Raw genomic sequence first — 27,402 nt, forward strand, 5'->3', positions numbered from 1 at the left:
TGGCGTAATTTGGCCATGGCGTTGGTTCTAAGAACCAGACAGAAAACCTCAACGGCCTATTTTAATGCTAGATGTGGCTGTTGAAGGATTATAGATTTTATAGTTTCCTTGCCTGGTGCAATTTGGCCATGGCGATGGTTCTTAGAACCGGACAGAGAAATAAATATTATAGTTTCCTTGCCTGGCGTAATTTGGCCATGGCCATGGTTCTTAGAACGGGACAGAGAAATAAATATTATAGTTTCCTTGCCTGGCGTAATTTGGCCATGGCGATGGTTCTTAGAACCGGACAGAGAAATAAATATTATAGTTTCCTTGCCTGGCGTAATTTGGCCATGGCCATGGTTCTTAGAACCAGACAGAGAAATAAATATTATAGTTTCCTTGCCTGGCGTAATTTGGCCATGGCGATGATTCTTAGAATCAGACAGAGAAATAAATATTATAGTTTCCTTGCCTGGCGTAATTTGGCCATGGCGATGGTTCTTAGAACCGGACAGAGAAATAAATATTATAGTTTCCTTGCCTGGCGTAATTTGGCCATGGCGATGATTCTTAGAACCAGACAGAGAAATAAATATTATAGTTTCCTTGCCTGGCGTAATTTGGCCATGGCGATGGTTCTTAGAACCGGACAGAAAGCCTCAACGGCCTCAAAGGACATCTCTGGCGGCCCTTCAAGCAACAGACTCCAGAAACCGGTGGCGATGCTGGGTGAAACGATGACGAAGAGACGCCCGTTGCTTCATACAGTCCTTCTTGTGATCTTCTGCATCTCAGGAACCTTGACCAACACAGGTGAGACTTCATGCCATGGTAGAACTTTCACCTCTCCTTCCCAGCACCATGGATTCACGCAAGGTGTGTCTGAATACCTTTGTGAGCTGAAAGTCCACCTTTTGATGGTCTTCTCTCCCTTCTTTCTTCCTCAGGTTTGGATGGGAAGGCTTTCGTGTTCCACAAGCTTTCTGCCAACTCCTACATCCTCCTGAAGCCCAACCTAGATCAAGGCTTGCGACAGCTGACCCTTTGTCTCCGCTTCTTCATCGACTTGACCCGCAGCTTCTCCCTCTTCTCGGCGGCTTCCAGAGACCATGACAACGACAGAGAACCGGACAGAGAAGTGGATACTATAGTTTCCTTGCCTGGTGTAATTTGGTCATGGCGATGGTTCTTAGAACCAGACAGAGAAATAAATATTATAGTTTCCTTGCCTGGCATAATTTGGCCATGGCGATTGGTTCTTAGAACCAGACAGAGAAATAGATATTATAGTTTCCTTGCCTGGCGTAATTTGGCCATGGCGATGGTTCTTAGAACCGGACAGAGAAATAAATATTATAGTTTCCTTGCCTGGCGTAATTTGGCCATGGCGATGGCTCTTAGAACCGGACAGAAAACCTCAACGGCCTATTTTAATGCTAGACATGGCTGTTGAAGGATTATAGATTTTATAGATTTCCTTGCCTGGCGTAATTTGGCCATGGCGATGGTTCTTGGAGCTTGAGAAGGGCCCACACGGACAATTGCTTGCAGTTACATTTTCGTGCCCATGTTAGCCTGAGCTATCCTGGGCATTCTTTCTCAGCTGGCCCTGTATTCGCCCTTGTCCCCTCGCCACTGGTCAGCTTTCCTTCCTCCCTGCTACGTGATCACGGCCAATTCCCCCAGGGAAACTTACTTCTGCCCAATTGGCATTGCAGGACAATTAAAGGCCAAGTCAATCCCTGTGCCGAGGGATCGGCCTCTGCCTTCTCGGTGGATGGCTGTGGCCTCGGGCACCGGAGAGGCAGGAGACAGAGCGATGGGATCTGGAGAGCCCCGCCGGTGGAGGTCTGGCACCCTGCTTCTGCCATTGCTGCCCTGTCCTTTGCATTTAGCCCTGAACTCCACTTCCCACGCTGCAGGCCACCTTGCCCCCCCTCAAGGTCTCCTGTGCTGGGTTAGAGGTGTTTCAGGGCTACATACAACGTTCAGAGCAGTAAAGGGAGACGTATGGTGCCAGCCCCCCACCTGTGGTCCTTTCCAGACCCCAACGCTCTGCCCCTTGCCTCTCCGGTACCCGAGGCCTCTACCATCCATTGAGAAGGCAGAGACTGATCGCTTGGCGCGGGTATTGGCTGGCGTTTAGTTTTCCTGCACTGCGAATTGGTCATTATTAAGTCTCCCTGGGTGTAAATTGGCTGTGATCATGCAGCTGTGGGGGAGGGAGGGAGGACAGTGGGCCCCAGTGGCCAGGGATGGCCAATAATTGCCCAAGCTAGATCAGATGCTATGGGGGGCATGGGTGCGAAAATCTCGCTGCGTTCAATTGTCCCATTCCAGCCCATGAAGGGGAGTTGGTCTAATAATTGGTCATGCCAAATTCTGTATAAACATAAGACCCCCCCCCCTCATAGGCAGGGTGGATTCCCTTCTCTTTTAGGTCCTTTTGAATTTGCAACTGTTTACTTAGCAACAATTGTTATTTGCCTTGTCAAAAGCCACTTACAACTCAATTATGGACAGTGTGCCACACAGACCCATGCTTGTCTCCTGACTGCATTTTGGGCACTTGGCAACCAGCTCATCTTTTCAGATGTCTGCAATGTCCTACAGTCACATGAGTGGCAATTTCTGATGGGATTTAGTGACCATTTAAAGTTCTTACAGTGGTTTTAAAAAAAGTAACCCTAACCTTGCCAGAACTTTAATTTTGAGGCTGGCTGCAAACCTGAATATTGCCGTGGCATTACTCATGGCCCAGACCATAATATCTCAGAGCTGCTTCTCCTTCTGTCTTCCTGTTTTGGTGCTGCTTTTGCTATCTTTGCAGACGGACCCCGGAAGGGTGTTTTGAGGACTCAAACGCAGGAGGAACCTTCTACACCGTTGAGAACGTCCCTCTACCTCAACCAAGACAGCCAAGCTACAGAAAGGACATCTCTGGCGGCCCTTCAAGCAACAGACTCTAGAAACCGGTGGCGATGCTGGGTGAAACGATGACGAAGAGGCGCCCGTTGCTTCATACAGTCCTTCTTGTGATCTTCTGCATCTCAGGAACCTTGACCAACACAGGTGAGACTTCATGCTATGGTAGAACTTTCACCTCTCCTTCCCAGCACCATGGATTCACGCAAGGTGTGTCTGAATACCTTTGTGAGCTGAAAGTCCACCTTTTGATGGTCTTCTCTCCCTTCTTTCTTCCTCAGGTTTGGATGGGAAGGCTTTCGTGTTCCACAAGCTTTCTGCCAACTCCTACATCCTCCTGAAGCCCAACCTAGATCAAGGCTTGCGACAGCTGACCCTTTGTCTCCGCTTCTTCATCGACTTGACCCGCAGCTTCTCCCTCTTCTCGGCAGCTTCCAGAGACCATGACAACAACAGAGAACCAGACAGAGAAATAAATATTATAGTTTCCTTGCCTGGTGTAATTTGGCCATGGCGATGGCTCTTAGAACCGGACAGAAAACCTCAACGGCCTATTTTAATGCTAGACATGGCTGTTGAAGGATTATAGATTTTATAGATTTCCTTGCCTGGCGTAATTTGGCCATGGCGATGGTTCTTGGAGCTTGAGAAGGGCCCACACGGACAATTGCTTGCAGTTACATTTTCGTGCCCATGTTAGCCTGAGCTATCCTGGGCATTCTTTCTCAGCTGGCCCTGTATTCGCCCTTGTCCCCTCGCCACTGGTCAACTTTCCTTCCTCCCTGCTACGTGATCACGGCCAGTTCCCCCAGGGAAACTTACTTCTGACCAATTGGCATTGCAGGACAATTAAAGGCCAAGTCAATCCCTGTGCCGAGGGATCGGCCTCTGCCTTCTCGGTGGATGGCTGTGGCCTCGGGCACCGGAGAGGCAGGAGACAGAGCGATGGGATCTGGAGAGCCCTGCCGGTGGAGGTCTGGCACCCTGCTTCTGCCATTGCTGCCCTGTCCTTTGCATTTAGCCCTGAACTCCACTTCCCACGCTGCAGGCCACCTTGCCCCCCCTCAAGGTCTCCTGTGCTGGGTTAGAGGTGTTTCAGGGCTACATGCAACGTTCAGAGCAGTAAAGGGAGACGTATGGTGCCAGCCCCCCACCTGTGGTCCTTTCCAGACCCCAACGCTCTGCCCCTTGCCTCTCCGGCACCCGAGGCCTCTACCATCCATTGAGAAGGCAGAGACTGATCGCTCGGCGCGGGTATTGGCTGGCGTTTAGTTTTCCTGCACTGCGAATTGGTCATTATTAAGTCTCCCTGGGTGTAAATCGGCTGTGATCATGCAGCTGTGGGGGAGGGAGCGAGGACAGTGGACCCCAGTGGCCAGGGATGGCCAATAATTGCCCAAGCTAGATCAGATGCTATGGGGGGCGTGGGTGCAAAAATCTCGCTGTGTTCAATTGTCCCATTCCAGCCCATGAAGGGAAGTTGGTCTAATAATTGGTCATGCCAAATTCTGTATAAACATAAGACCCCCCCTCATAGGCAGGGTGGATTCCCTTCTCTTTTAGGTCCTTTTGAATTTGCAACTGTTTACTTAGCAACAATTGTTATTTGCCTTGTCCAAAGCCACTTGCAACTCAATTATGGACAGTGTGCCACACAGACCCATGCTTGTCTCCTGACTGCATTTTGGGCACTTGGCAACCAGCTCATCTTTTCAGATGTCTGCAATGTCCTACAGTCACATGAGTGGCAATTTTTGATGGGATTTAGTTTATAGTTTTCAAGTACTCATTTGCAAAGACACATGCTTGTTATTGTTTCTACCGAACATAAGATTCTTTTTAAACCAGTATTATGCGGGGAAAGTACCTTGTTCTATTTCCCCCCCCTCCATCCTTTACTCTCAGTGCATTAAGAAAAAATCTAGGTTGTCATTATGAGGAAATACTCTTGAGGGACCCAAATTTGAATTTTTAATCCTTACCTTGAACTAGGAAGATTGGTGTATTTTGTTGAACTTCGGTGTGTGTGGTTCTTTATAGGGCCAGTTTTTTGTTTCAATATAAGAATCTTTTCCCCCCCAAACAGGTCTGTAAACCTTTGGACTTGTCATATTTCAATTCACAGGAAACCTTCTGAATTGTGTCTTTGTGTGTGTTTAAAATCCTGCCTATTTTGATCAGTAATATTGTTATACGGGGTGGAGAGGTAATTTAGTATTTCTGTTGTAAAAAAAGAGATTTTCTGTCCTTTCAATTTCTGGATTTTTTCCCCCTAAGGCTGTGCCAATTGGATAAGTCTCATTTTTTTTTCTGTCCACTGAGAAATTTGATAAGAAATAAATTACCGTATATACCCTTTGGCGTTGTGTGGATGGTCTTCCAGACATATCTTATGCAACTCCTGGTCACTGTGTCTTCTAAACAAATAAAATAAAACCGGAACGACAACCTCACTGGAAAATGCACTTCAGTCCTACAAGATCTTCTATAATAAAATCTGATGTGCTTATGGTTTCCTCGTTGTGTTTTCATTTTTGTTTCCATTGGTGGGTATGTCAAAAAATAATACTTTATTAGAAATATTCTCTAATATTTCTAATATTCTCTAATGAGCCACTGGAGGTGTGACACGAGTCCACGTTTGTACAAAACTTGGCATCACAACGTGTTACATCACTTCCCCTTGATAGGAAGGGTGGATTCCCTTCTCTCAGCCATTTTATTAAATTTAGAGGGCAACTGACTCCAAACAGTTGTAGGCCACTTACACTTTCAAAAGTATTTAAAGGGTGGGGGGGGGACACACACACACCCTACAAAACACACACAACTTTAAAAAAGGAAATCCAAGGAGCTCAACAATCTTGCCGCCTATGTGGGTGAGAAAGTCCCTCTCATTCAGAATAACAGAATTGGAAGGGATCTTGGAGGTCTTCTAGTCTGCTCAAGCAGGAAAACCCTCTGCCATTTTAGACACGGCTGATGCTCACATTACTAAGGGTTTTGCCAATTACCCTTCATAAGCATGCTGGATTCCTTTCTCTCATCCTTTTTATTAAGTTTAGAAGGCACCCAACTCCAAACAGTTTTGGACAGCTCACAGTTTAAAAGTATTCTTTTAAAAATGTGTGCAAGAAAACCCGCAATAAAACACACCCACTCCTCCCTTTAAAAAGGAAAAATCCTATAGGCTTAATAACTTGTGTGAGAAAGTTGTGTCTCATTCAAAACCAGGCTAGTTGGCTTCCTGACAACCCTGCGAGGTAGACCAGACCTCTTGCCCCTCCCACCTTCTTGCTGGGGGCTCAGCTGTCTTTTAATTGAGTGCATTAAGTATGATGGGGCACCTTGAATTATATATAAAAATGTGGGAATTATAATAATTTCCTAGATATTTTCATAGTTTTCACGGGCAGGTATACTGCAAAAAGTTTCTGCGCCTTCCGCTCTAGGAATGAACACTCTCATTCCCTGAATCGCCCATTCGACACAGACTTGGCCGCTCTAGGAACAAAACGTCTCTCCCTCCGCGGAGTCAGGCTCGGCCGCCACGCCCACTCCGGAAGGCGCCTACTCACAAGCCGAAGTCGCAGAGTGCGTGGCTGCCGCCCACCTTTATCTGATTGGGTAGTAGAGCGCGGGGCGGGGCCATAAATAGTCGAATGGAAGCGCGGTTTTTTTTTCTTTCGGGATTTTTTTTCCTCTCGTGGCGCGAAAAGGAAGCGATGATGGGGCCGGAGATTGTGGATGCTGTATTGGCCGATCTCAAGGTCTTCGGGCTGGATTTCGCGGAGGGGGAAGACCAGGACGCTATTGCCGAGAAATGTAAGGCAAAGGCAAAGGGGGAAAGTGTGGGGAAAGGAGATAAAGGGCGTTAAAGTGTGTTACTCCGGGCGCTAGTCCTCACGAAATATTGGGATAGGGGCGTGGTTTAAGCCTCCAAGGATTGGGGGCAATTAATAATACAAAGATAGAACAGTGAAATGAATTCAGCTTAGGAAATTGTGAGACCAAACAGAAAAAATTACCCAAACTCTAGATATTACAGTCCATTATTATCCCATTTTATGGATTTGTTTATATGTGAAATTTAGGCACTTTACTAAGAAATTCAGGCAGGATTAGAACTTGGCTCTTCGAATCCACCCTGAATCCCACACACAATTTCCTTCCTTCCTTCCTTCCTTCCTTCCTTCCTTCCTTCCTTCCTTCCTTCCTTCCTCCCTCCCTCCCTCCCTCCCTCCCTCCCTCCCTCCCTCCCTCAATTAACCATAGTGCAAATAGCCACGTTGACACAATGACATCCTGGCCAGGTATAAAAAGGACAAGAAGAATGAAATGGAAGAAAATCACCCAAGAAAAATGGGCAGCCATGGAAACCAATTCAAATTCTGCAAGACCGATTCCACTGCTTTTGGAGGAGGGGGGGCGGGCGATGGGCTCTGGGCAGGAGTGGCACTTTCTCTTTCTAATGCCCGCTGTCTCAAAATAAAAGAAAAAAAAGGCCGTTTCCTTGTTGTTTGCTCTCTTACAGTGCAAGAAATCTGCATGACCGGATGGGTATCGAAGTCGGACTTAGGAAACGAGCTGATCGCTTTTGCTATGCGCAAAGAAGTGCTTCTCCTGAGTCTGGAAAACTTACTTGCCTTTGAACATGAGGTAGAAAGGAAATGGCGGCGGGCTTGAGCCCATTTCGAGCAATGACAGGGAGCCCTCGAGTTACGAATGTTTCTGCCGTTAACGGAGACGTTTGTGAAGCGGGTTCTGCCCCATTTTACTAACATTTCTTGCCACCGTTGTTAAGGGGATCACTGCAGTTATGCTGCTAACACGGTTAAGTGGCATCCCCCCTGGCTTTGCTTTGTCAGAAGGACGCAAAAGGGGACTTCAACCGTTTACGAATTGCAAAGCATCTACATTTTGATCACACGACCATTGAGGAGTGTAAAAAATAGCCCTACGTTACTTCTTTCGGTGCCGTTATAACTTCAAATGGTCACTAAACAGACTGTTGTAAGCCGAGAGCCACCTGGGTTTGCACCTATGTTATATATTTTTTAACCAATTTTATCTTTTTTCCGGTCTCTCTCTTGATAGAAAATCCTAGTCTGTAATTGTAAAAAATGATTTTGATAAGACGGATCTTTTCCATCAGAATAAAGCTAAACTTATAGTAAGGCTAGGGACGTGGTGGCTCAGTAGTCTAAGATGCTGAGCTTGTCGATCAGAAAGGTCGGCAGTTCGGCGGTTCGAATCCCTGGCAGGTTTCAAACTGAACAAGAGACTCTACGAGTTGATCATTACTCGCTACACTGAGCCCGACCGGGCCTTAGATTTCGACAACTTTGTCTGCTGTTTGGTGCGGCTTGAAACCATGTTCCGTGAGTTCTCCCCCTCCCTGGCGTTTGGGGGAGGGAAGGGCATGGCTGAATAATCAGACGATCCCAAATTAAGCCGGCTTATTGTACAAGGAGTCCTCGATTTTTACGACCCACAAGCAAGCCTAACGGTTGCGTTGCTAAGTGAGATATTTGTTAGGGGGGGGGGTTTCTCCATTTTTACGACCGCAGTTGTTAAGTGAATCTGGCTCCCCTCCCTTGCCTGCCGGTCAGAAGGTCACAAAAGGTTGCAAATATTTAAGTATGCCTTTGCATGGAACAACCCTGAAGAAATGACACTCGGCTACAGTGTTTTAGACATTAATGGCTGTGTATTGCGTTATTTTGAGGGTACAGCACATTTACATTCTTTTTACAAGCTGTATAGTCACAACTTTACATTGTAGCCAAGTGTCATTTCTTCAGTGTTGTCACATGAAAAGATATAGTTAAATATTTACAAAACATGAGGGGGTGTACTCACTCCTGTGCTCGATATATATATATATGTAATTTCCTGGAAGCATTTCAGGGCCTCATCAACCTCCCTTCCAGGCCTTTGCGGGAAGATTTTTCCTTCCTGCGAGGGTGACTTTGGGAAGGAAACTCGGTGCCTAAAGATTTCAGCTGTTACACACTCCTTGCCTGTCTAATGCACTTGCTGCCAAATGTTTTTTTAGTGAGAGTTTGCATCGTAGCCCCCATCCGGGGTTGTTCGTTGGTACCCCATGATCGGAGAACCCCGAAAAGCCTCAGAATCACTTCTTGGACATGGTGCCATGTTCAGGACTTCTCTTAAACGTTCTCTGGGGCCGCCATTTATGTTCTTCAGCGTGTTTTTTGTATGTAGAAATGGATTTTACTTCTATGCCAAAAATAAAAGAAACCGTGGTCATGCTTAACAACCACTACATCTGCTTTGTCTGCTTGTGATTATTGTTGTACTTTCCACCAAGAATAGGGGGGAGGTTGTCCTCAGACTGTAGATGTAGAAATTGTTCTGAGGCTTCCCGAGAGTATGAAGCAAACTCCTTGTCCCGACAAAAACCCCTTTGGGGACAAAAAACCCTCAGCTGGGTGACTTTGGGCCAATCATCAGGAGACAGTGAGTTCTAGTCCTGACTTAGGCATGAAAGTCAGCTGGGTGACTTTGGGCCAGTCTCTTTCTCCAGAAGTCCGGAAACACGTCTGTTTCCAGCCTCCGGAAGCCGGGATAGGCTGTTTTCGCTCAAGGAAAGCCTCCGGCGCCTGGGGAGGGCAAAAGCGCCCCCCTTCTGTGGTGCAGGAGGCTGAGCAGGTTGCCTGGGAGGGGGGTGTTTCGCATGCTCATATGTGTGGGTCAGCATCCCCACTGAAAACATTTAACTGGGAGTGTACTGGGAGGAAAGAGTTCCTGTAATAGCGAAAGAAGGAAACAGCTTCAAATTTGGGTCCATTTCTTTCAGGAGGCTAAGACATCCTGTATCCAAACTTCCTCCATTTGTAACATTTAAGCAGAATTCTTAGAAAGCAAAGCAAAACAAACCAGTCCTGGAATTTTTTTTTCTTGAAAAAGAAACAGGAAAAAAATAACAAATTCAATATTTGCAGGAGACAATAAAACCAAGGACTTCTTGACAAGATTGTAACAAGGAGGGAAAGGTGCAAGCAAATCACAAAAAAACACAGAAAAAGGGGCTTGAATTTTAGGTGGGGGCTGTAATCCCCATCAGCCCCCACCCTGCAAAGCTGGTTAATGGGATCTGAAGTCCAAAGCATTTCCTACAGTGTGTGTGTGTGTGTGTGTGTGTGTAAATAGGAATCATTTAATTTTATTTATTAAATGTTCAGATTTTCTTTAAACAATGAATATTTTGAGGGGAGGGGGGACCTGTTGCAAGAAGGGAAGATCCTTATCCACCACTCCACCTGGAACTGGCCGATGGGACTTGTAATCCAAAGCATCCCCAGAGCCCAAAATTTATGTTGCTAAGTGAAACGTTGTTTTCAGTGCCGCCATTGTTGTAAGGCAGCCTCCAACTGAAGAAAAAGCTAAAGTTACCTCTCAAGCAAGATATTTGTAAGGTTTGTAAGATATTGTAAGCAATAGCATTATTGGACTAAATAGATTAAAATGTATAGATTAGATATTCTTTTGAGAGCAGGCAACAGAATTTCATTTTTTTAACGTGGGCCAATGTATTCACAGTAAAAAAATGACAATGAAGATTACCTTATTTTATTTTACACACACACGTGTACAGACCACGTGCCTGCTTACAAACGGCCTCACCTGTGAGGCTATTTATTTATGTATTGTAAAATGTTTTTGTATATACCTCCTCCTCGTCTTTTGTTTGTATATTGAATTGTACGCCGCCCCGAGTCCCTTTGTGGAGAGGGAGCGGCCTATAAATTGAATTAATTAATAAATAAATAATAAATAAATAAGGCACACCTGGCCTTGATGAGCCACGCGCCTTTCCCGCCTCCCCCCGTCCACCTCGGTTGCGATTGGCTGCTTTGGAAAGCTTCTGGAAGCATTCCAGGACCTCATCCTTCGGATTGGCTGAGCGGCCTCTATTTCTCCCCCACTCCTCCTCTGAGGGGCGGGGACACTTTAAAAAGTTGGCGGGCTTCTCAGGTTGAGGCAAAAGCGTGAGCGCGGTGCAGAAGCCACACGTGCCGCAGCCCCCCCCCCCGTCTCTTTTTTTCCCGCCCTCGAAAGAGACGACCCTGCGGGCCGCGGGGAGAGCAAACCTCCCCTCTCCCTGCGGCTTCGCAGATTAGACCGTGAGGTGGCCTCTTCCACGCGGAGGTAACCCCGGCTTGAGGCTCTTAGACGTGGTGGGATGCTGAGGGGGGGTTAAGGAATAGCCTATTCTCGGGCAGTAAGGACGGCGCCCGAGGTGAATTTAGCCCATTCTCAGGGAGTAAGGACGGCGCCTGAAGTAATTTTAGCCTCGTCTCGGGGAGTAAGGACGGCGCCTGAATTGAATTTAGCCTCTTCTGAGCATGTAAGGACGGCGCCTGAATTGAATTTAGCCTTTTCTGAGCGAGTAAGGACGGCGCCTGAATTGAATTTAGCCCATTCTCAGGGAGTAAGGACGGCGCCCGAGGTCAATTTAGCCTATTCTCTGGGAGTAAGGACAGCTCCTGGGGAAAAATTAGCCTACTCAGGGAGTTAGGAAAGCCCCTGAGGTGATTTTAACCGGGGTGTAGTGGTGCCAGTGGTGGCTGAGATAATACCTCAAGGGACTCCCAACACCACAGCTCACCTTATTTATTTTATTTTTATTATTTATTATTTACCTATGGTGAGTTTCTCAGTCCCACTTTCCCTGAGCGAAATAAGGCAAATTTCTGGGTCCTGGATAATTTTAACTTTAACCTTTAATTTTTAGGAGTAAAATGGTGGAACGAGGTGGAGTTTGAAGTAATCTCAGCTGTGCCCTGTTCAAAGGACCAAACCACCCCAGGCAAGTAACAGTTAAAAGTAGCTTAAAAGGAGGAATATAGCTGAGCCAATTATAGCCAGGTGCAGTTAAAAGGGCTAAACTACCACAGGTGTTAAAATTAGCTTAAAGGCAAAATTGCTTCAGTCCTGCAGTTGACCTTACTTTCTTGATTAAATTTAAACTCCTGACACCTGGGAAAAGAAATTTTAGCCCAGATTCAAGCCCTTAAAAGAAAACATGTAGAGGACTAGCTACTTCAAGTAACTAAAGGTGTAAAAGTGAACTAAAATTACTTCAGGTCCAGGAGTTGACCTTGCTTTCTTGAAAAGTCCAATCTTGAGGCCTAAGGTAATTTTTAGCCAGTTTATTTTTTTTAGAATAAAATACTAGTGGAACCTGAGGTAATCTCAACCATGTCCTTTTAAAAGGACCAAACCATCACAGGTGACTCATAATTAAAAATTACCTTAGGAGTTGACCTTGCTTTCAGGAATAAAGTGAATTTTTAGCACCTAAGGTCCCAATTTAAGTCAAGACTCAAGTTCTTAAATTCCTTGGCCAAATAAAGTATACATAGGCATGTGGATGACTGACTACTTCAAAAAAGGCAAAAGTTTAACTAAAATTAGTTCAGGTCCAGGAGTTGACCTTGTTCTCAGAAATAATCAATTCTAGGGACCTGAGTAATTATAGCCAAGGCTTAAGTCCTTAAACAAAACATGTAGAGGACTAGCTACTTCAAGGAACTAATGGCAAAAGTTACCTAAAATTGCATCAGGTCCGGGAACTGACCTGACTTTCTTGCAGGAAGGTAAATTAAAGCAATTTTAGGGACTACTTCCAGTTCCTGGAGAGTAAGAGAAACTCCTGGACCTGGATCTTTGGGAACAGTAAAAACTAGTGGCATTCTCAAAGGCACAACCTTCCAATTCATTGTATCTTGCCTTCTTTCACTCATAGGATAACATAAAAGCAGCTTTGTAAAATTGGTGAATTGGTTTTCTAGTCTCTGAACATCAGGTGGTCATTTGGTGATGTTGATTTCTTATTATTTCACAGGCCCTCTACACAAAGGAAATCACCACAGACAAGCAGTCGAAGACATCAAAGCTAAGTCAAAGGTTTATTAACTTTTCAGTGGTGGGTTTAACCAAGAGGCCTGACAGGTACTATCGGCAACATGGGGTTTATTACTGCAAAAACCTTTGGGGCTTGCTATAAAGCTTACCCTAAGGCTGTGATGGCAAACCTACGGCATGCGTGTGCGAAGCGGCATGCGGAGCCATGTCTCCTGGCATGTGTGGTATTGGCCATTCCTCCTGGGTTTCTGGTGCACATGCACGCATGACAATCAGCTGACCTTTGTGCGTGTGGCACTGCCGGAAACTGGAAGAGCCGGGGTTCCGTTTTCCGGCGTGAGCATGCACACTGGCCAGCTGACCACAAACCCGTAATCGGAAGTCTAGCTGGCTGTTGCACCTGCGCCTGCTGGAAACCAGTAGAGGAACAGGCGATGCCACATATGCCAAGTGGCATGGCTCCGCATGGCACTTTAGGCATGCATACTATAGGTTTGCAGAGGTTGCGCCCTAAGGCATGCTTTAGCGGGTTTTTTGGGGGGGGGAAATGCAAAGTAATGTAACAAAAGTAAAACATATAAACAATTTCTGATGTGAGATCATTTTAGCCACTGGCTGTGGTAGAACCAGACCCCCCCCCCCCAAGCATTCCCCATACCAATGCAGTGTGGGGATAGGGGTGATGGCCCCCATGTGGAGGTCATTCAATCCCTGAACACCCACACTGAGAGACTCATACTGGGATTTCCACTGGGTGACCCTTTCAGTCCCTGAGCGAGCAGCGAGGGCGAATCAACCTGGAGGAGTCAAAGGGCGCTCAGCCGCAAGCCTCCTCCAGTCCCTGAGGACCCCCTCAGTACTCCGACTGGAAGGGGATCCTTCTGGATCATCCCACTCCCACCTCCTCATTCTGAGAAAGAAGGCCACAGTACCAGTCAGACTCCTTACAGCTGAAAGGGATGAATAGGTATAGAAAGGAGAAGATTTGCAGCTTGCAGTTTGAGAGGTCCTTAGTGTTCTCTTGAGCTTGGTAGTTTCTTTTGCAGAGGCTTTATTATTTAGGGAATATCAGTGCTAGGAGAGAGTGAGGTTTGTTCTCAACTTGCTTTCCAGTGGCTTGCAGTTTCAGTGTTGTTAAAAATGGTCTTTAGAGATTCTTTGATTGGACTACTTGTTGATTGGTGTTGCTTGCTGTTCAGGAGGGGTTTTGGTCCTCTTGATTCCTTTTGGGCTACTGACGGTTAACTTGTCAGAGTGCCAGGCGTTTAGAAATTTCATAAGGTTGAGTGTCTTGACACTAAGGAGTTTTCCCATTGTAGTTTGATTCGGTTGATGCTATGATTGATAACAGATTTTATACTTTTCCCCACAGGTTATAGTTTTCCTGCCTGGCGTAATTTGGCCATGGCGTTGGTTCTAAGAACCAGACAGAAAACCTCAACGGCCTATTTTAATGCTAGATGTGGCTGTTGAAGGATTATAGATTTTATAGTTTCCTTGCCTGGTGCAATTTGGCCATGGCGATGGTTCTTAGAACCGGACAGAGAAATAAATATTATAGTTTCCTTGCCTGGCATAATTTGGACATGGCGATGGTTCTTAGAACCGGACAGAGAAATAAATATTATAGTTTCCTTGCCTGGCGTAATTTGGCCATGGCCATGGTTCTTAGAACGGGACAGAGAAATAAATATTATAGTTTCCTTGCCTGGCGTAATTTGGCCATGGCGATGGTTCTTAGAACCGGACAGAGAAATAAATATTATAGTTTCCTTGCCTGGCGTAATTTGGCCATGGCGATGATTCTTAGAACCAGACAGAGAAATAAATATTATAGTTTCCTTGCCTGGCGTAATTTGGCCATGGCGATGATTCTTAGAACCAGACAGAGAAATAAATATTATAGTTTCCTTGCCTGGCGTAATTTGGCCATGGCGATGGTTCTTAGAACCGGACAGAAAGCCTCAACGGCCTCAAAGGACATCTCTGGCGGCCCTTCAAGCAACAGACTCCAGAAACCGGTGGCGATGCTGGGTGAAACGATGACGAAGAGGCGCCCGTTGCTTCATACAGTCCTTCTTGTGATCTTCTGCATCTCAGGAACCTTGACCAACACAGGTGAGACTTCATGCCATGGTAGAACTTTCACCTCACCTTCCCAGCACCATGGATTCACGCAAGGTGTGTCTGAATACCTTTGTGAGCTGAAAGTCCACCTTTTGATGGTCTTCTCTCCCTTCTTTCTTCCTCAGGTTTGGATGGGAAGGCTTTCGTGTTCCACAAGCTTTCTGCCAACTCCTACATCCTCCTGAAGCCCAACCTAGATCAAGGCTTGCGACAGCTGACCCTTTGTCTCCGCTTCTTCATCGACTTGACCCGCAGCTTCTCCCTCTTCTCGGCGGCTTCCAGAGACCATGACAACGACAGAGAACCGGACAGAGAAGTGGATACTATAGTTTCCTTGCCTGGTGTAATTTGGTCATGGCGATGGTTCTTAGAACCAGACAGAGAAATAAATATTATAGTTTCCTTGCCTGGCATAATTTGGCCATGGCGATTGGTTCTTAGAACCAGAAAGAGAAATAGATATTATAGTTTCCTTGCCTGGCGTGATTTGGCCATGGCGATGGTTCTTAGAACTAGACAGAGAAATAAATATTATAGTTTCCTTGCCTGGCATAATTTTGCCATGGCGATGGTTCTTAGAACCGGACAGAGAAATAAATATTATAGTTTCCTTGCCTGGCGTAATTTGGCCATGGCGATGGCTCTTAGAACCGGACAGAAAACCTCAACGGCCTATTTTAATGCTAGACATGGCTGTTGAAGGATTATAGATTTTATAGATTTCCTTGCCTGGCGTAATTTGGCCATGGCGATGGTTCTTGGAGCTTGAGAAGGGCCCACACGGACAATTGCTTGCAGGTACATTTTCGTGCCCATGTTAGCCTGAGCTATCCTGGGCATTCTTTCTCAGCTGGCCCTGTATTCGCCCTTGTCCCCTCGCCACTGGTCAGCTTTCCTTCCTCCCTGCTACGTGATCACGGCCAATTCCCCCAGGGAAACTTACTTCTGACCAATTGGCATTGCAGGACAATTAAAGGCCAAGTCAATCCCTGTGCCGAGGGATCGGCCTCTGCCTTCTCGGTGGATGGCTGTGGCCTCGGGCACCGGAGAGGCAGGAGACAGAGCGATGGGATCTGGAGAGCCCCGCCGGTGGAGGTCTGGCACCCTGCTTCTGCCATTGCTGCCCTGTCCTTTGCATTTAGCCCTGAACTCCACTTCCCACGCTGCAGGCCACCTTGCCCCCCCTCAAGGTCTCCTGTGCTGGGTTAGAGGTGTTTCAGGGCTACATGCAACATTCAGAGCAGTAAAGGGAGACGTATGGTGCCAGCCCCCCACCTGCGGTCCTTTCCAGACCTCAACGCTCTGCCCCCTGCCTCTCCGGCACCCGAGGCCTCTACCATCCATTGAGAAGGCAGAGACTGATCGCTTGGCGCGGGTATTGGCTGGCGTTTAGTTTTCCTGCACTGCGAATTGGTCATTATTAAGTCTCCCTGTGTGTAAATTGGCTGTGATCATGCAGCTGTGGGGGAGGGAGGGAGGACAGTGGACCCCAGTGGCCAGGGATGGCCAATAATTGCCCAAGCTAGATCAGATGCTATGGGGGGCATGGGTGCGAAAATCTCGCTGCGTTCAATTGTCCCATTCCAGCCCATGAAGGGGAGTTGGTCTAATAATTGGTGATACCAAATTCTGTATAAACATAAGACCCCCCCTCATAGGCAGGGTGGATTCCCTTCTCTTTTAGGTCCTTTTGAATTTGCAACTGTTTACTTAGCAACAATTGTTATTTGCCTTGTCAAAAGCCACTTACAACTCAATTATGGACAGTGTGCCACACAGACCCATGCTTGTCTCCTGACTGCATTTTGGGCACTTGGCAACCAGCTCATCTTTTCAGATGTCTGCAATGTCCTACAGTCACATGAGTGGCAATTTCTGATGGGATTTAGTGACCATTTGAAGTTCTTACAGTGGTTTTAAAAAAAGTAACCCTAACCTTGCCAGAACTTTAATTTTGAGGCTGGCTGCAAACCTGAATATTGCCGTGGCATTATCTCATGGCCCAGACCATAATATCTCAGAGCTGCTTCTCCTTCTGTCTTCCTGTTTTGGTGCTGCTTTTGCTATCTTTGCAGACGGACCCCGGAAGGGTGTTTTGAGGACTCAAACGCAGGAGGAACCTTCTACACCGTTGAGAACGTCTCTCTACCTCAACCAAGACAGCCAAGCTACAGAAAGGACATCTCTGGCGGCCCTTCAAGCAACAGACTCTAGAAACCGGTGGCGATGCTGGGTGAAACGATGACGAAGAGGCACCCGTTGCTTCATACAGTCCTTCTTGTGATCTTCTGCATCTCAGGAACCTTGACCAACACAGGTGAGACTTCATTCCATGGTAGAACTTTCACCTCACCTTCCCAGCACCATGGATTCACGCAAGGTGTGTCTGAATACCTTTGTGAGCTGAAAGTCCACCTTTTGATGGTCTTCTCTCCCTTCTTTCTTCCTCAGGTTTGGATGGGAAGGCTTTCGTGTTCCACAAGCTTTCTGCCAACTCCTACATCCTCCTGAAGCCCAACCTAGATCAAGGCTTGCGACAGCTGACCCTTTGTCTCCGCTTCTTCATCGACTTGACCCGCAGCTTCTCCCTCTTCTCGGCGGCTTCCAGAGACCATGACAACGACAGAGAACAGGACAGAGAAATAAATATTATAGTTTCCTTGCCTGGCATAATTTGGCCATGGCGATTGGTTCTTAGAACCAGACAGAGAAATAAATATTATAGTTTCCTTGCCTGGAATAATTTGGCCATGGCGATGGTTCTTAGAACCGGACAGAGAAATAGATATTATAGTTTCCTTGCCTGGCGTAATTTGGCCATGGCAATGGCTCTTAGAACCGGACAGAAAACCTCAACGGCCTATTTTAATGCTAGACATGGCTGTTGAAGGATTATAGATTTTATAGATTTCCTTGCCTGGCGTAATTTGGCCATGGCGATGGTTCTTGGAGCTTGAGAAGGCCCCACACGGACAATTGCTTGCAGTTACATTTTCGTGCCCATGTTAGCCTGAGCTATCCTGGGCATTCTTTCTCAGCTGGCCCTGTATTCGCCCTTGTCCCCTCGCCACTGGTCAGCTTTCCTTCCTCCCTGCTACGTGATCACGGACAATTCCCCCAGGGAAACTTACTTCTGCCCAATTGGCATTGCAGGACAATTAAAGGCCAAGTCAATCCCTGTGCCGAGGGATCGGCCTCTGCCTTCTCGGTGGATGGCTGTGGCCTCGGGCACCGGAGAGGCAGGAGACAGAGCGATGGGATCTGGAGAGCCCCGCCGGTGGAGGTCTGGCACCCTGCTTCTGCCATTGCTGCCCTGTCCTTTGCATTTAGCCCTGAACTCCACTTCCCACGCTGCAGGCCACCTTGCCCCCCCTCAAGGTCTCCTGTGCTGGGTTAGAGGTGTTTCAGGGCTACATGCAACGTTCAGAACAGTAAAGGGAGACGTATGGTGCCAGCCCCCCACCTGCGGTCCTTTCCAGACCTCAACGCTCTGCCCCCTGCCTCTCCGGCACCCGAGGCCTCTACCATCCATTGAGAAGGCAGAGACTGATCGCTTGGCGCGGGTATTGGCTGGCGTTTAGTTTTCCTGCACTGCGAATTGGTCATTATTAAGTCTCCCTGGGTGTAAATTGGCTGTGATCATGCAGCTGTGGGGGAGGGAGGGAAGACAGTGGACCCCAGTGGCCAGGGATGGCCAATAATTGCCCAAGCTAGATCAGATGCTATGGGGGGCATGGGTGCGAAAATCTCGCTGCGTTCAATTGTCCCATTCCAGCCCATGAAGGGGAGTTGGTCTAATAATTGGTCATGCCAAATTCTGTATAAACACCGTAGAGAACGTCTCTCTACCTCAACCAAGACAGCCAAGCTACAGAAAGGACATCTCTGGCGGCCCTTCAAGCAACAGACTCCAGAAACCGATGGCTATGCTGGGTGAAACGATGATGAAGAGGCGCCCGTTGCTTCATACAGTCCTCCTTGTGATCTTCTGCATCTCAGGAACCTTGACCAACACAGGTGAGACTTCATGCCATGGTAGAACTTTCACCTCACCTTCCCAGCACCATGGATTCACGCAAGGTGTGTCTGAATACCTTTGTGAGCTGAAAGTCCACCTTTTGATGGTCTTCTCTCCCTTCTTTCTTCCTCAGGTTTGGATGGGAAGGCTTTCGTGTTCCACAAGCTTTCTGCCAACTCCTACATCCTCCTGAAGCCCAACCTAGATCAAGGCTTGCGACAGCTGACCCTTTGTCTCCGCTTCATCGACTTGACCCGCAGCTTCTCCCTCTTCTCGGCGGCTTCCAGACACCATGACAACGACAGAGAACAGGACAGAGAAATAGATATTATAGTTTCCTTGCCTGATGTAATTTGGCCATGGCGATGGTTCTTAGAACCAGACAGAGAAATAGATATTATAGTTTCCTTGCCTGGCGTAATTTGGCCATGGCGATGGTTCTTAGAACTGGACAGAGAAATAGATATTATAGTTTCCTTGCCTGGCGTAATTTGGCCATGGCGATGGCTCTTAGAACCGGACAGAAAACCTCAACGGCCTATTTTAATGCTAGGCATGGCTGTTGAAGGATTATAGATTTTATAGATTTCCTTGCCTGGCGTAATTTGGCCATGGCGATGGAGCTTGAGAAGGCCCCACACGGACAATTGCTTGCAGTTACATTTTCGTGCCCATGTTAGCCTGAGCTATCCTGGGCATTCTTTCTCAGCTGGCCCTGTATTCGCCCTTGTCCCCTCGCCACTGGTCAGCTTTCCTTCCTCCCTGCTACGTGATCACGGCCAATTCCCCCAGGGAAACTTACTTCTGCCCAATTGGCATTGCAGGACAATTAAAGGCCAAGTCAATCCCTGTGCCGAGGGATCGGCCTCTGCCTTCTCGGTGGATGGCTGTGGCCTCGGGCACCGGAGAGGCAGGAGACAGAGCGATGGGATCTGGAGAGCCCCGCCGGTGGAGGTCTGGCACCCTGCTTCTGCCATTGCTGCCCTGTCCTTTGCATTTAGCCCTGAACTCCACTTCCCACGCTGCAGGCCACCTTGCCCCCCCTCAAGGTCTCCTGTGCTGGGTTAGCGGTGTTTCAGGGCTACATGCAACGTTCAGAGCAGTAAAGGGAGACGTATGGTGCCAGCCCCCCACCTGTGGTCCTTTCCAGACCCCAACGCTCTGCCCCTTGCCTCTCCGGCACCCGAGGCCTCTACCATCCATTGAGAAGGCAGAGACTGATCGCTCGGCGCGGGTATTGGCTGGCGTTTAGTTTTCCTGCACTGCGAATTGGTCATTATTAAGTCTCCCTGGGTGTAAATCGGCTGTGATCATGCAGCTGTGGGGGAGGGAGCGAGGACAGTGGACCCCAGTGGCCAGGGATGGCCAATAATTGCCCAAGCTAGATCAGATGCTATGGGGGGCGTGGGTGTAAAAATCTCGCTGCGTTCAATTGTCCCATTCCAGCCCATGAAGGGGAGTTGGTCTAATAATTGGTCATGCCAAATTCTGTATAAACATAAGACCCCCCCTCATAGGCAGGGTGGATTCCTTCTCTTTTAGGTCCTTTTGAATTTGCAACTGTTTACTTAGCAACAATTGTTATTTGCCTTGTCAAAAGCCACTTACAACTCAATTATGGACAGTGTGCCACACAGACCCATGCTTGTCTCCTGACTGCATTTTGGGCACTTGGCAACCAGCTCATCTTTTCAGATGTCTGCAATGTCCTACAGTCACATGAGTGGCAATTTTTGATGGGATTTAGTTTATAGTTTTCAAGTACTCATTTGCAAAGACACATGCTTGTTATTGTTTCTACCGAACATAAGATTCTTTTTAAACCAGTATTATGCGGGAAAAGTACCTTGTTCTATTTTCCCCCCCTCCATCCTTTACTCTCAGTGCATTAAGAAAAAATCTAGGTTGTCATTATGAGGAAATACTCTTGAGGGACCCAAATTTGAATTTTTAATCCTTACCTTGAACTAGGAAGATTGGTGTATTTTGTTGAACTTCGGTGTGTGTGGTTCTTTATAGGGCCAGTTTTTTGTTTCAATATAAGAATCTTTTTTCCCCCCAAACAGGTCTGTAAACCTTTGGACTTGTCATATTTCAATTCACAGGAAACCTTCTGAATTGTGTCTTTGTGTGTGTTTAAAATCCTGCCTATTTTGATCAGTAATATTGTTATACGGGGTGGAGAGGTAATTTAGTATTTCTGTTGTAAAAAGAGAGATTTTCTGTCCTTTCAATTTCTGGATTTTTTCCCCCTAAGGCTGTGCCAATTGGATAAGTCTCATTTTTTTTCTGTCCACTGAGAAATTTGATAAGAAATAAATTACCGTATATACCCTTTGGCGTTGTGTGGATGGTCTTCCAGACATATCTTATGCAACTCCTGGTCACTGTGTCTTCTAAACAAATAAAATAAAACCGGAACGACAACCTCACTGGAAAATGCACTTCAGTCCTACAAGATCTTCTATAATAAAATCTGATGTGCTTATGGTTTCCTCGTTGTGTTTTCATTTTTGTTTCCATTGGTGGGTATGTCAAAAAATAATACTTTATTAGAAATATTCTCTAATATTTCTAATATTCTCTAATGAGCCACTGGAGGTGTGACACGAGTCCACGTTTGTACAAAACTTGGCATCACAACGTGTTACATCACTTCCCCTTGATAGGAAGGGTGGATTCCCTTCTCTCAGCCATTTTATTAAATTTAGAGGGCAACTGACTCCAAACAGTTGTAGGCCACTTACACTTTCAAAAGTATTTAAAGGGTGGGGGGGGGACACACACACACCCTACAAAACACACACAACTTTAAAAAAGGAAATCCAAGGAGCTCAACAATCTTGCCGCCTATGTGGGTGAGAAAGTCCCTCTCATTCAGAATAACAGAATTGGAAGGGATCTTGGAGGTCTTCTAGTCTGCTCAAGCAGGAAAACCCTCTGCCATTTTAGACACGGCTGATGCTCACATTACTAAGGGTTTTGCCAATTACCCTTCATAAGCATGCTGGATTCCTTTCTCTCATCCTTTTTATTAAGTTTAGAAGGCACCCAACTCCAAACAGTTTTGGACAGCTCACAGTTTAAAAGTATTCTTTTAAAAATGTGTGCAAGAAAACCCGCAATAAAACACACCCACTCCTCCCTTTAAAAAGGAAAAATCCTATAGGCTTAATAACTTGTGTGAGAAAGTTGTGTCTCATTCAAAACCAGGCTAGTTGGCTTCCTGACAACCCTGCGAGGTAGACCAGACCTCTTGCCCCTCCCACCTTCATGCTGGGGGCTCAGCTGTCTTTTAATTGAGTGCATTAAGTATGATGGGGCACCTTGAATTATACATAAAAATGTGGGAATTATAATAGTTTCCTAGATATTTTCATAGTTTTCACGGGCAGGTATACTGCAAAAAGTTTCTGCGCCTTCCGCTCTAGGAATGAACACTCTCATTCCCTGAATCGCCCATTCGACACAGACTTGGCCGCTCTAGGAACAAAACGTCTCTCCCTCCGCGGAGTCAGGCTCGGCCGCCACGCCCACTCCGGAAGGCGCCTACTCACAAGCCGAAGTCGCAGAGTGCGTGGCTGCCGCCCACCTTTATCTGATTGGGTAGTAGAGCGCGGGGCGGGGCCATAAATAGTCGAATGGAAGCGCGGTTTTTTTTTCTTTCGGGATTTTTTTTCCTGTCGTGGCGCGAAAAGGAAGCGATGATGGGGCCGGAGATTGTGGATGCTGTATTGGCCGATCTCAAGGTCTTCGGGCTGGATTTCGCGGAGGGGGAAGACCAGGACGCTATTGCCGAGAAATGTAAGGCAAAGGCAAAGGGGGAAAGTGTGGGGAAAGGAGATAAAGGGCGTTAAAGTGTGTTAATCCGGGCGCTAGTCCTCACGAAATATTGGGATAGGGGCGTGGTTTAAGCCTCCAAGGATTGGCGGCAATTAATAATACAAAGATAGAACAGTGAAATGAATTCAGCTTAGGAAATTGTGAGACCAAACAGAAAAAATTACCCAAACTCTAGATATTACAGTCCATTATTATCCCATTTTATGGATTTGTTTATATGTGAAATTTAGACACTTTACTAAGAAATTCAGGCAGGATTAGAACTTGGCTCTTCGAATCCACCCTGAATCCCACACACAATCTCCCACCTTTCTTTCTTTCTTCTTTCTTTCTTTCTTTCTTTCCTTCCTTCCTTCCTTCCTTCCTTCCTTCCTTCCTTCCTTCCTCCCTCCCTCCCTCCCTTCCTTCCTTCCTTCCTTCCTTTCTTCCTTCTACAATTAACCATAGTGCAAATAGCCACGTTAACACAATCACGTCCTGGCCAGGTATAAAAAGGACGAGAAGAATGAAATGGAAGAAAATCACCCAAGAAAAATGGGCAGCCATGGAAACCAACTCAAATTCTGCAAGACCGATCCCACTGCTTTTGGGGGAGGGGGGGGCGATGGGCTGTGGGCAGGAGTGGCACTTTCTCTTTCTAATGCCCGCTGGCTCAAAATAAAAGAAAGAAGAAAAAAAGACCGTTTCCTTGTCGTTTGCTCTCTTTCAGTGGAAGAAATCTGCATGACGGGACGGGTATCAAAGTCGGACTTAGGAAACGAGCTGGTCGCTTTTGCTATGCGCAAAGAAGTGCTTCTCCTGAGTCTGGAAAACTTACTTGCCTTTGAACATGAGGTAGAAAGGAAATGGCGGCGGGCTTGAGCCCATTTCGAGCAATGACAGGGAGGCCTCGAGTTACGAATGTTTCTGCCGTTAACGGAGACGTTTGTGAAGCGGGTTTTGCCCCATTTTACTACATTTTTGCCACCGTTGTTAAGGGGATCACTGCAGTTACGCTGGTAACACGGTTAAGTGGCATCCCCCCTGGCTTTGCTTTGTCAGAAGGACGCAAAAGGGGACTGCAACCGTTTACGAATTGCAAAGCATCTACATTTTGATCACACGACCATTGAGGAGTGTAAAAAATAGCCCTACGTTACTTCTTTCGGTGCCGTTATAACTTCAAATGGTCACAAATGACCTATCCGCTCACACAGGGAGGGGCTCCTCCTGGTGCCGTCTGCTAGGCAATGCCAGCGGGCGACACCTAGGAGTAGATCCTTCTCTGTGATGGGCCCAACCCTCTGGAATGACCTCCCCCCAGACATTCGAACTACCACCGACCTCCGTTCCTTCCGGCAAAAGTTAAAGACTCACCTGTTTCAATCAGCTGGCCTGGCACTTTCTTAGTTTTACCTCCCAGGGATTTATTTTATTTTAGGGTTTGGGGTTTTAATTGTGATGTTTTTAGGATTAGAATTATTTATTTCTTAGTACAGCCTATCTCCCCTCCAAATGTATCTTAAATGTAGCTTAAATGTATTTAATTTTATGACTGGTTTTATTGTATTGACTGTACACCGCCCCGAGTCCCTTTTTGGGAGAGGGGCGGTCTAAAAATCTAAGAAATAAAATAAATAAATAAAATAAAATAAACAGACTGTTGCAAGCCGAGAGCCGCCTGGGTTTGCACCTATGTTATATATTTTTTTACCAATTTTATCTTTTTTCCGGTCTCTCTCTTGATAGAAAATCCCAGTCTGTAATTGTAAAAAATGATATTGATAAGACGGATCTTTTCCATCAGAATAACGCTAAACTTATAGTAAGGCTAGGGACGTGGTGGCTCAGTAGTCTAAGACGCTGAGCTTGTCGATCAGAAAGGTCGGCAGTTCGGCGGTTCGAATCCCTAGCACCGCGTAACGGAGTGAGCCCCCGTGACTTGTCCCAGCTTCTGCCAACCTAGCAGTTCGAAAGCAGGTAAAAAATGCAAGTAGGAAAATAGGAACCACCTTTGGTGGGAAGGGAACAGCGTTCCGTGCGCCTTCGGTGTTTAGTCATGCCGGCCACATGACCACGGAGACGTCTTCGGAGAGCGCTGGCTCTTCGGCTTTGAAACAGAGATGAGCACTGGCCCCTAGAGTCAGGAATGACTAGCACATATGTGCAAGGGGAACCTTCACCTTATAGTAAGGCTAACTATTAAGACCGTAACAACTTCAAATTCCCTAGGTTCCAACTCCCATGTTTTATTGGGACAAAACAACCGACACAACCACAATTTTTGTGTTTCTTTTTTCCTTTTAGATGCTGAGCAAGAAGCCGACAAAGCCCTCCAGGAAAAAGGAGGATCGTTGGTCCAGTGGGGGGGATATCGGCTCAGTTCAAGACTCGTATCCTCTTTAAAGATGGGAGAACATGGCAGTGGTCCCTAGTGGTCAGACAATAAGAAAACCCTCGACTTACGACCACCCTGGAGGCCAAAATTTTTATTGCTAAACAAGATGGTGGTTAAGTGAATTTTGCCCCGTTTTACGACCTTTCTGGCTGTGGTTGTTAAGCGGATCGCTGCAGTTGTTAAGTTAGTCACACGGTTGTTAAGCGAATCTGACTTCCCCGTTGACTTATCTTGCCCGAAGGTCATAAAAGGGGAATCACTTGACCCTGGGAAATGCAACCGTCATAAAGACGAGTCAGTTGCCAATGGTCTGAATTTTGATCATGTGACCACAGATGCAGTGGTCGTAAGTGTGAAACATGATCATGGGTCACTTTTTTTCAGTACTGTTGTAACTTCAATCAGTCGCTACGTGAGTGGTTATAAGTCAAAGACTACATGGGGAATAAATGACAATTCGTTTACAACATAGAATATAGCAAGAGTCGGAAGGGACCTTGGAGGTCATCTAGCCCAACCCCCTGCTCATTTGGTTTTGATCTAATGGACGTGTCCATTTTGTCCATCCACCCTGGCTTGATTGAAGCAGAATTTGTAGGTTTGTGTGGATTTTAGAGAGAAACTTCTATTTTGTGGTTGAGTCTTAACTCTTTGCAGTCTGGAGGTCAACGAGGAAGAAGAGGATTTGCTGGATACCTATGCATCTCCCTCAAAAGTAAGCGGGTGACGGTCGGGTCACGTATCCCCTTCAGGGTTGACTTGTAGAAGGAGATCCTTCGGGGGGGTGGGCAAGAATGGCACAAAACCTATTTTTGTGGCTCAGCATCTGAAATCTGGGGATAGATTGCCTCTCAAAGTGGAGGTTCTATTCTAATGATTGCAGCGAAGAGGAGCCCTTCTGGAAAAGGCCTTGTTTGTGTCTCCTGCAGCCAGTTCCAAAAACTAAGATTCAGTGACATTTAACCAGCATGATGAAAAGGGAAGTCACTTGATGAGTGCTGCTGAAAAATCTGTTTTTTTCTGCTGTTCATTATTTGTACTTAAAATTTCTGAGAAATAGATATGTGGCCTTCCTTCCTTCCTTCCTTCCTTCCTTCCTTCCTTTCCTTTTCCCCTCCTTTCCATTCTCTCTCCCATTTTCCTACCTTCCTTTTCTCCTCCTTTCTATTCTTCCAGTTTTCCTTCCTCCTTTCCATTCTCTCCAGTTTGCTTTCTTTCCTTCCTTTTTTCCTTCTTTCCAGTTTTCTTTCCTTCCTTCCGCCTTCCCCTTCCTTTCCCATTTTTTCTTTTCTTCTCCCTCCCATTTCCATCTTTTCCTTCCTTCCTTTTCCTTTCTATTTCCTATTCTATTCCTATTCCTGATCTAGGAAGGAGAAAAAAAATTGGGAGAAAGAAGAAAGGAAGGAAGAAAAAAGGAACACAGGGAAGGGAGGGAGGAAAACTATAGAAGGAAGCAAGAGGGGGGGGAAAAAAACCCAAGAATTTCTCCTGTTTCCTAGGGTGCTCAGAAACGATCCATCACCACCCCAGAGAACCCCCGTTCCAAGCGGACTCTCTCTGGCCGCAGCCCCCGCCTCAACTTCTCGCCCAACAGTTTTTCTCCCAGGTAGGCTGGTTCAAAGGACCCTCACTTGCTTTCCATCCTGTTCCTTTGAGGAGAGGCAAGTTCACACAACCGGTGGCTTTTATCCCATGGGGGAAAGACTTTTCAAGTGTTTCTCTTTTCCTCCCTGGAAGCGCGACCCCTTCTCAAAAATATGCCACCCGGAAGAACCGAGGCGAAGTTGTGGCCTCTTTTGGATCGGCACCAGTTGGAGAACGGGCCAAATCTGCCCCTTCGGTTCAGGTCTACAACTCCCCCCATTCGCTCACCAAAGCGTACAAATTCATGTTCCTGGATCTGATGGAGAACCGTGATGGTGAGGTGGGTTTTGGAGGAGGGGGGGAGAACCGGCGTGTTTTCAAGCCTATTTGCCCCACTCCTTGCTCAATTGAGCAGGAAACTGATCTAACCTTGGTTGATGTAACCCACTCTACAGGCAGTTCTTGATTGACTGACAGCCAGTCACTTAGCAACCGGATGGATGGATGGAGACAGGCAAAGAGATGGTTAGCTAGCTAGCTACATGATAAGAGAGAGTGTGGAAGGGATCGATGGGTAGCTAGATAAATAGATGGGAAGAGAGAGAGAGAGAGAGAGATGGAAGAGGGATGAATAGACACATGGATATGA

The 27,402-nt window shown here is 46.7% G+C and overlaps 1 protein-coding gene across 2 annotated transcripts in view; it reads left to right on the forward strand.

Moving 5' to 3' along the window:
* The first annotated feature begins 6,605 nt into the window (after nucleotides 1–6,605).
* POLA2 (DNA polymerase alpha 2, accessory subunit) overlaps nucleotides 6,606–27,402 on the forward strand; it is a 38,477-nt gene continuing 17,680 nt past the window's right edge. Inside the window, exons 1-6 of one of the 2 annotated variants that reach the window (XM_081968185.1) lie at nucleotides 6,606–6,735; nucleotides 7,445–7,569; nucleotides 25,079–25,164; nucleotides 25,827–25,884; nucleotides 26,669–26,775; nucleotides 26,907–27,088. In XM_081968185.1, coding sequence (XP_081824311.1) covers nucleotides 6,636–6,735; nucleotides 7,445–7,569; nucleotides 25,079–25,164; nucleotides 25,827–25,884; nucleotides 26,669–26,775; nucleotides 26,907–27,088 — 658 coding nt within the window. In that variant the 5' untranslated portion in view covers nucleotides 6,606–6,635. Of the gene's footprint in view, nucleotides 6,736–7,444; nucleotides 7,570–22,621; nucleotides 22,754–23,501; nucleotides 23,627–25,078; nucleotides 25,165–25,826; nucleotides 25,885–26,668; nucleotides 26,776–26,906; nucleotides 27,089–27,402 lie in introns of those variants that run through there. The other variant, XM_081968184.1, reaches the window with a different exon arrangement.

The sequence above is a fragment of the Natrix helvetica genome (genome assembly GCF_964273705.1).
Source record: "Natrix helvetica genome assembly, chromosome: 16".
NCBI lineage: Eukaryota > Metazoa > Chordata > Lepidosauria > Squamata > Natricidae > Natrix > Natrix helvetica.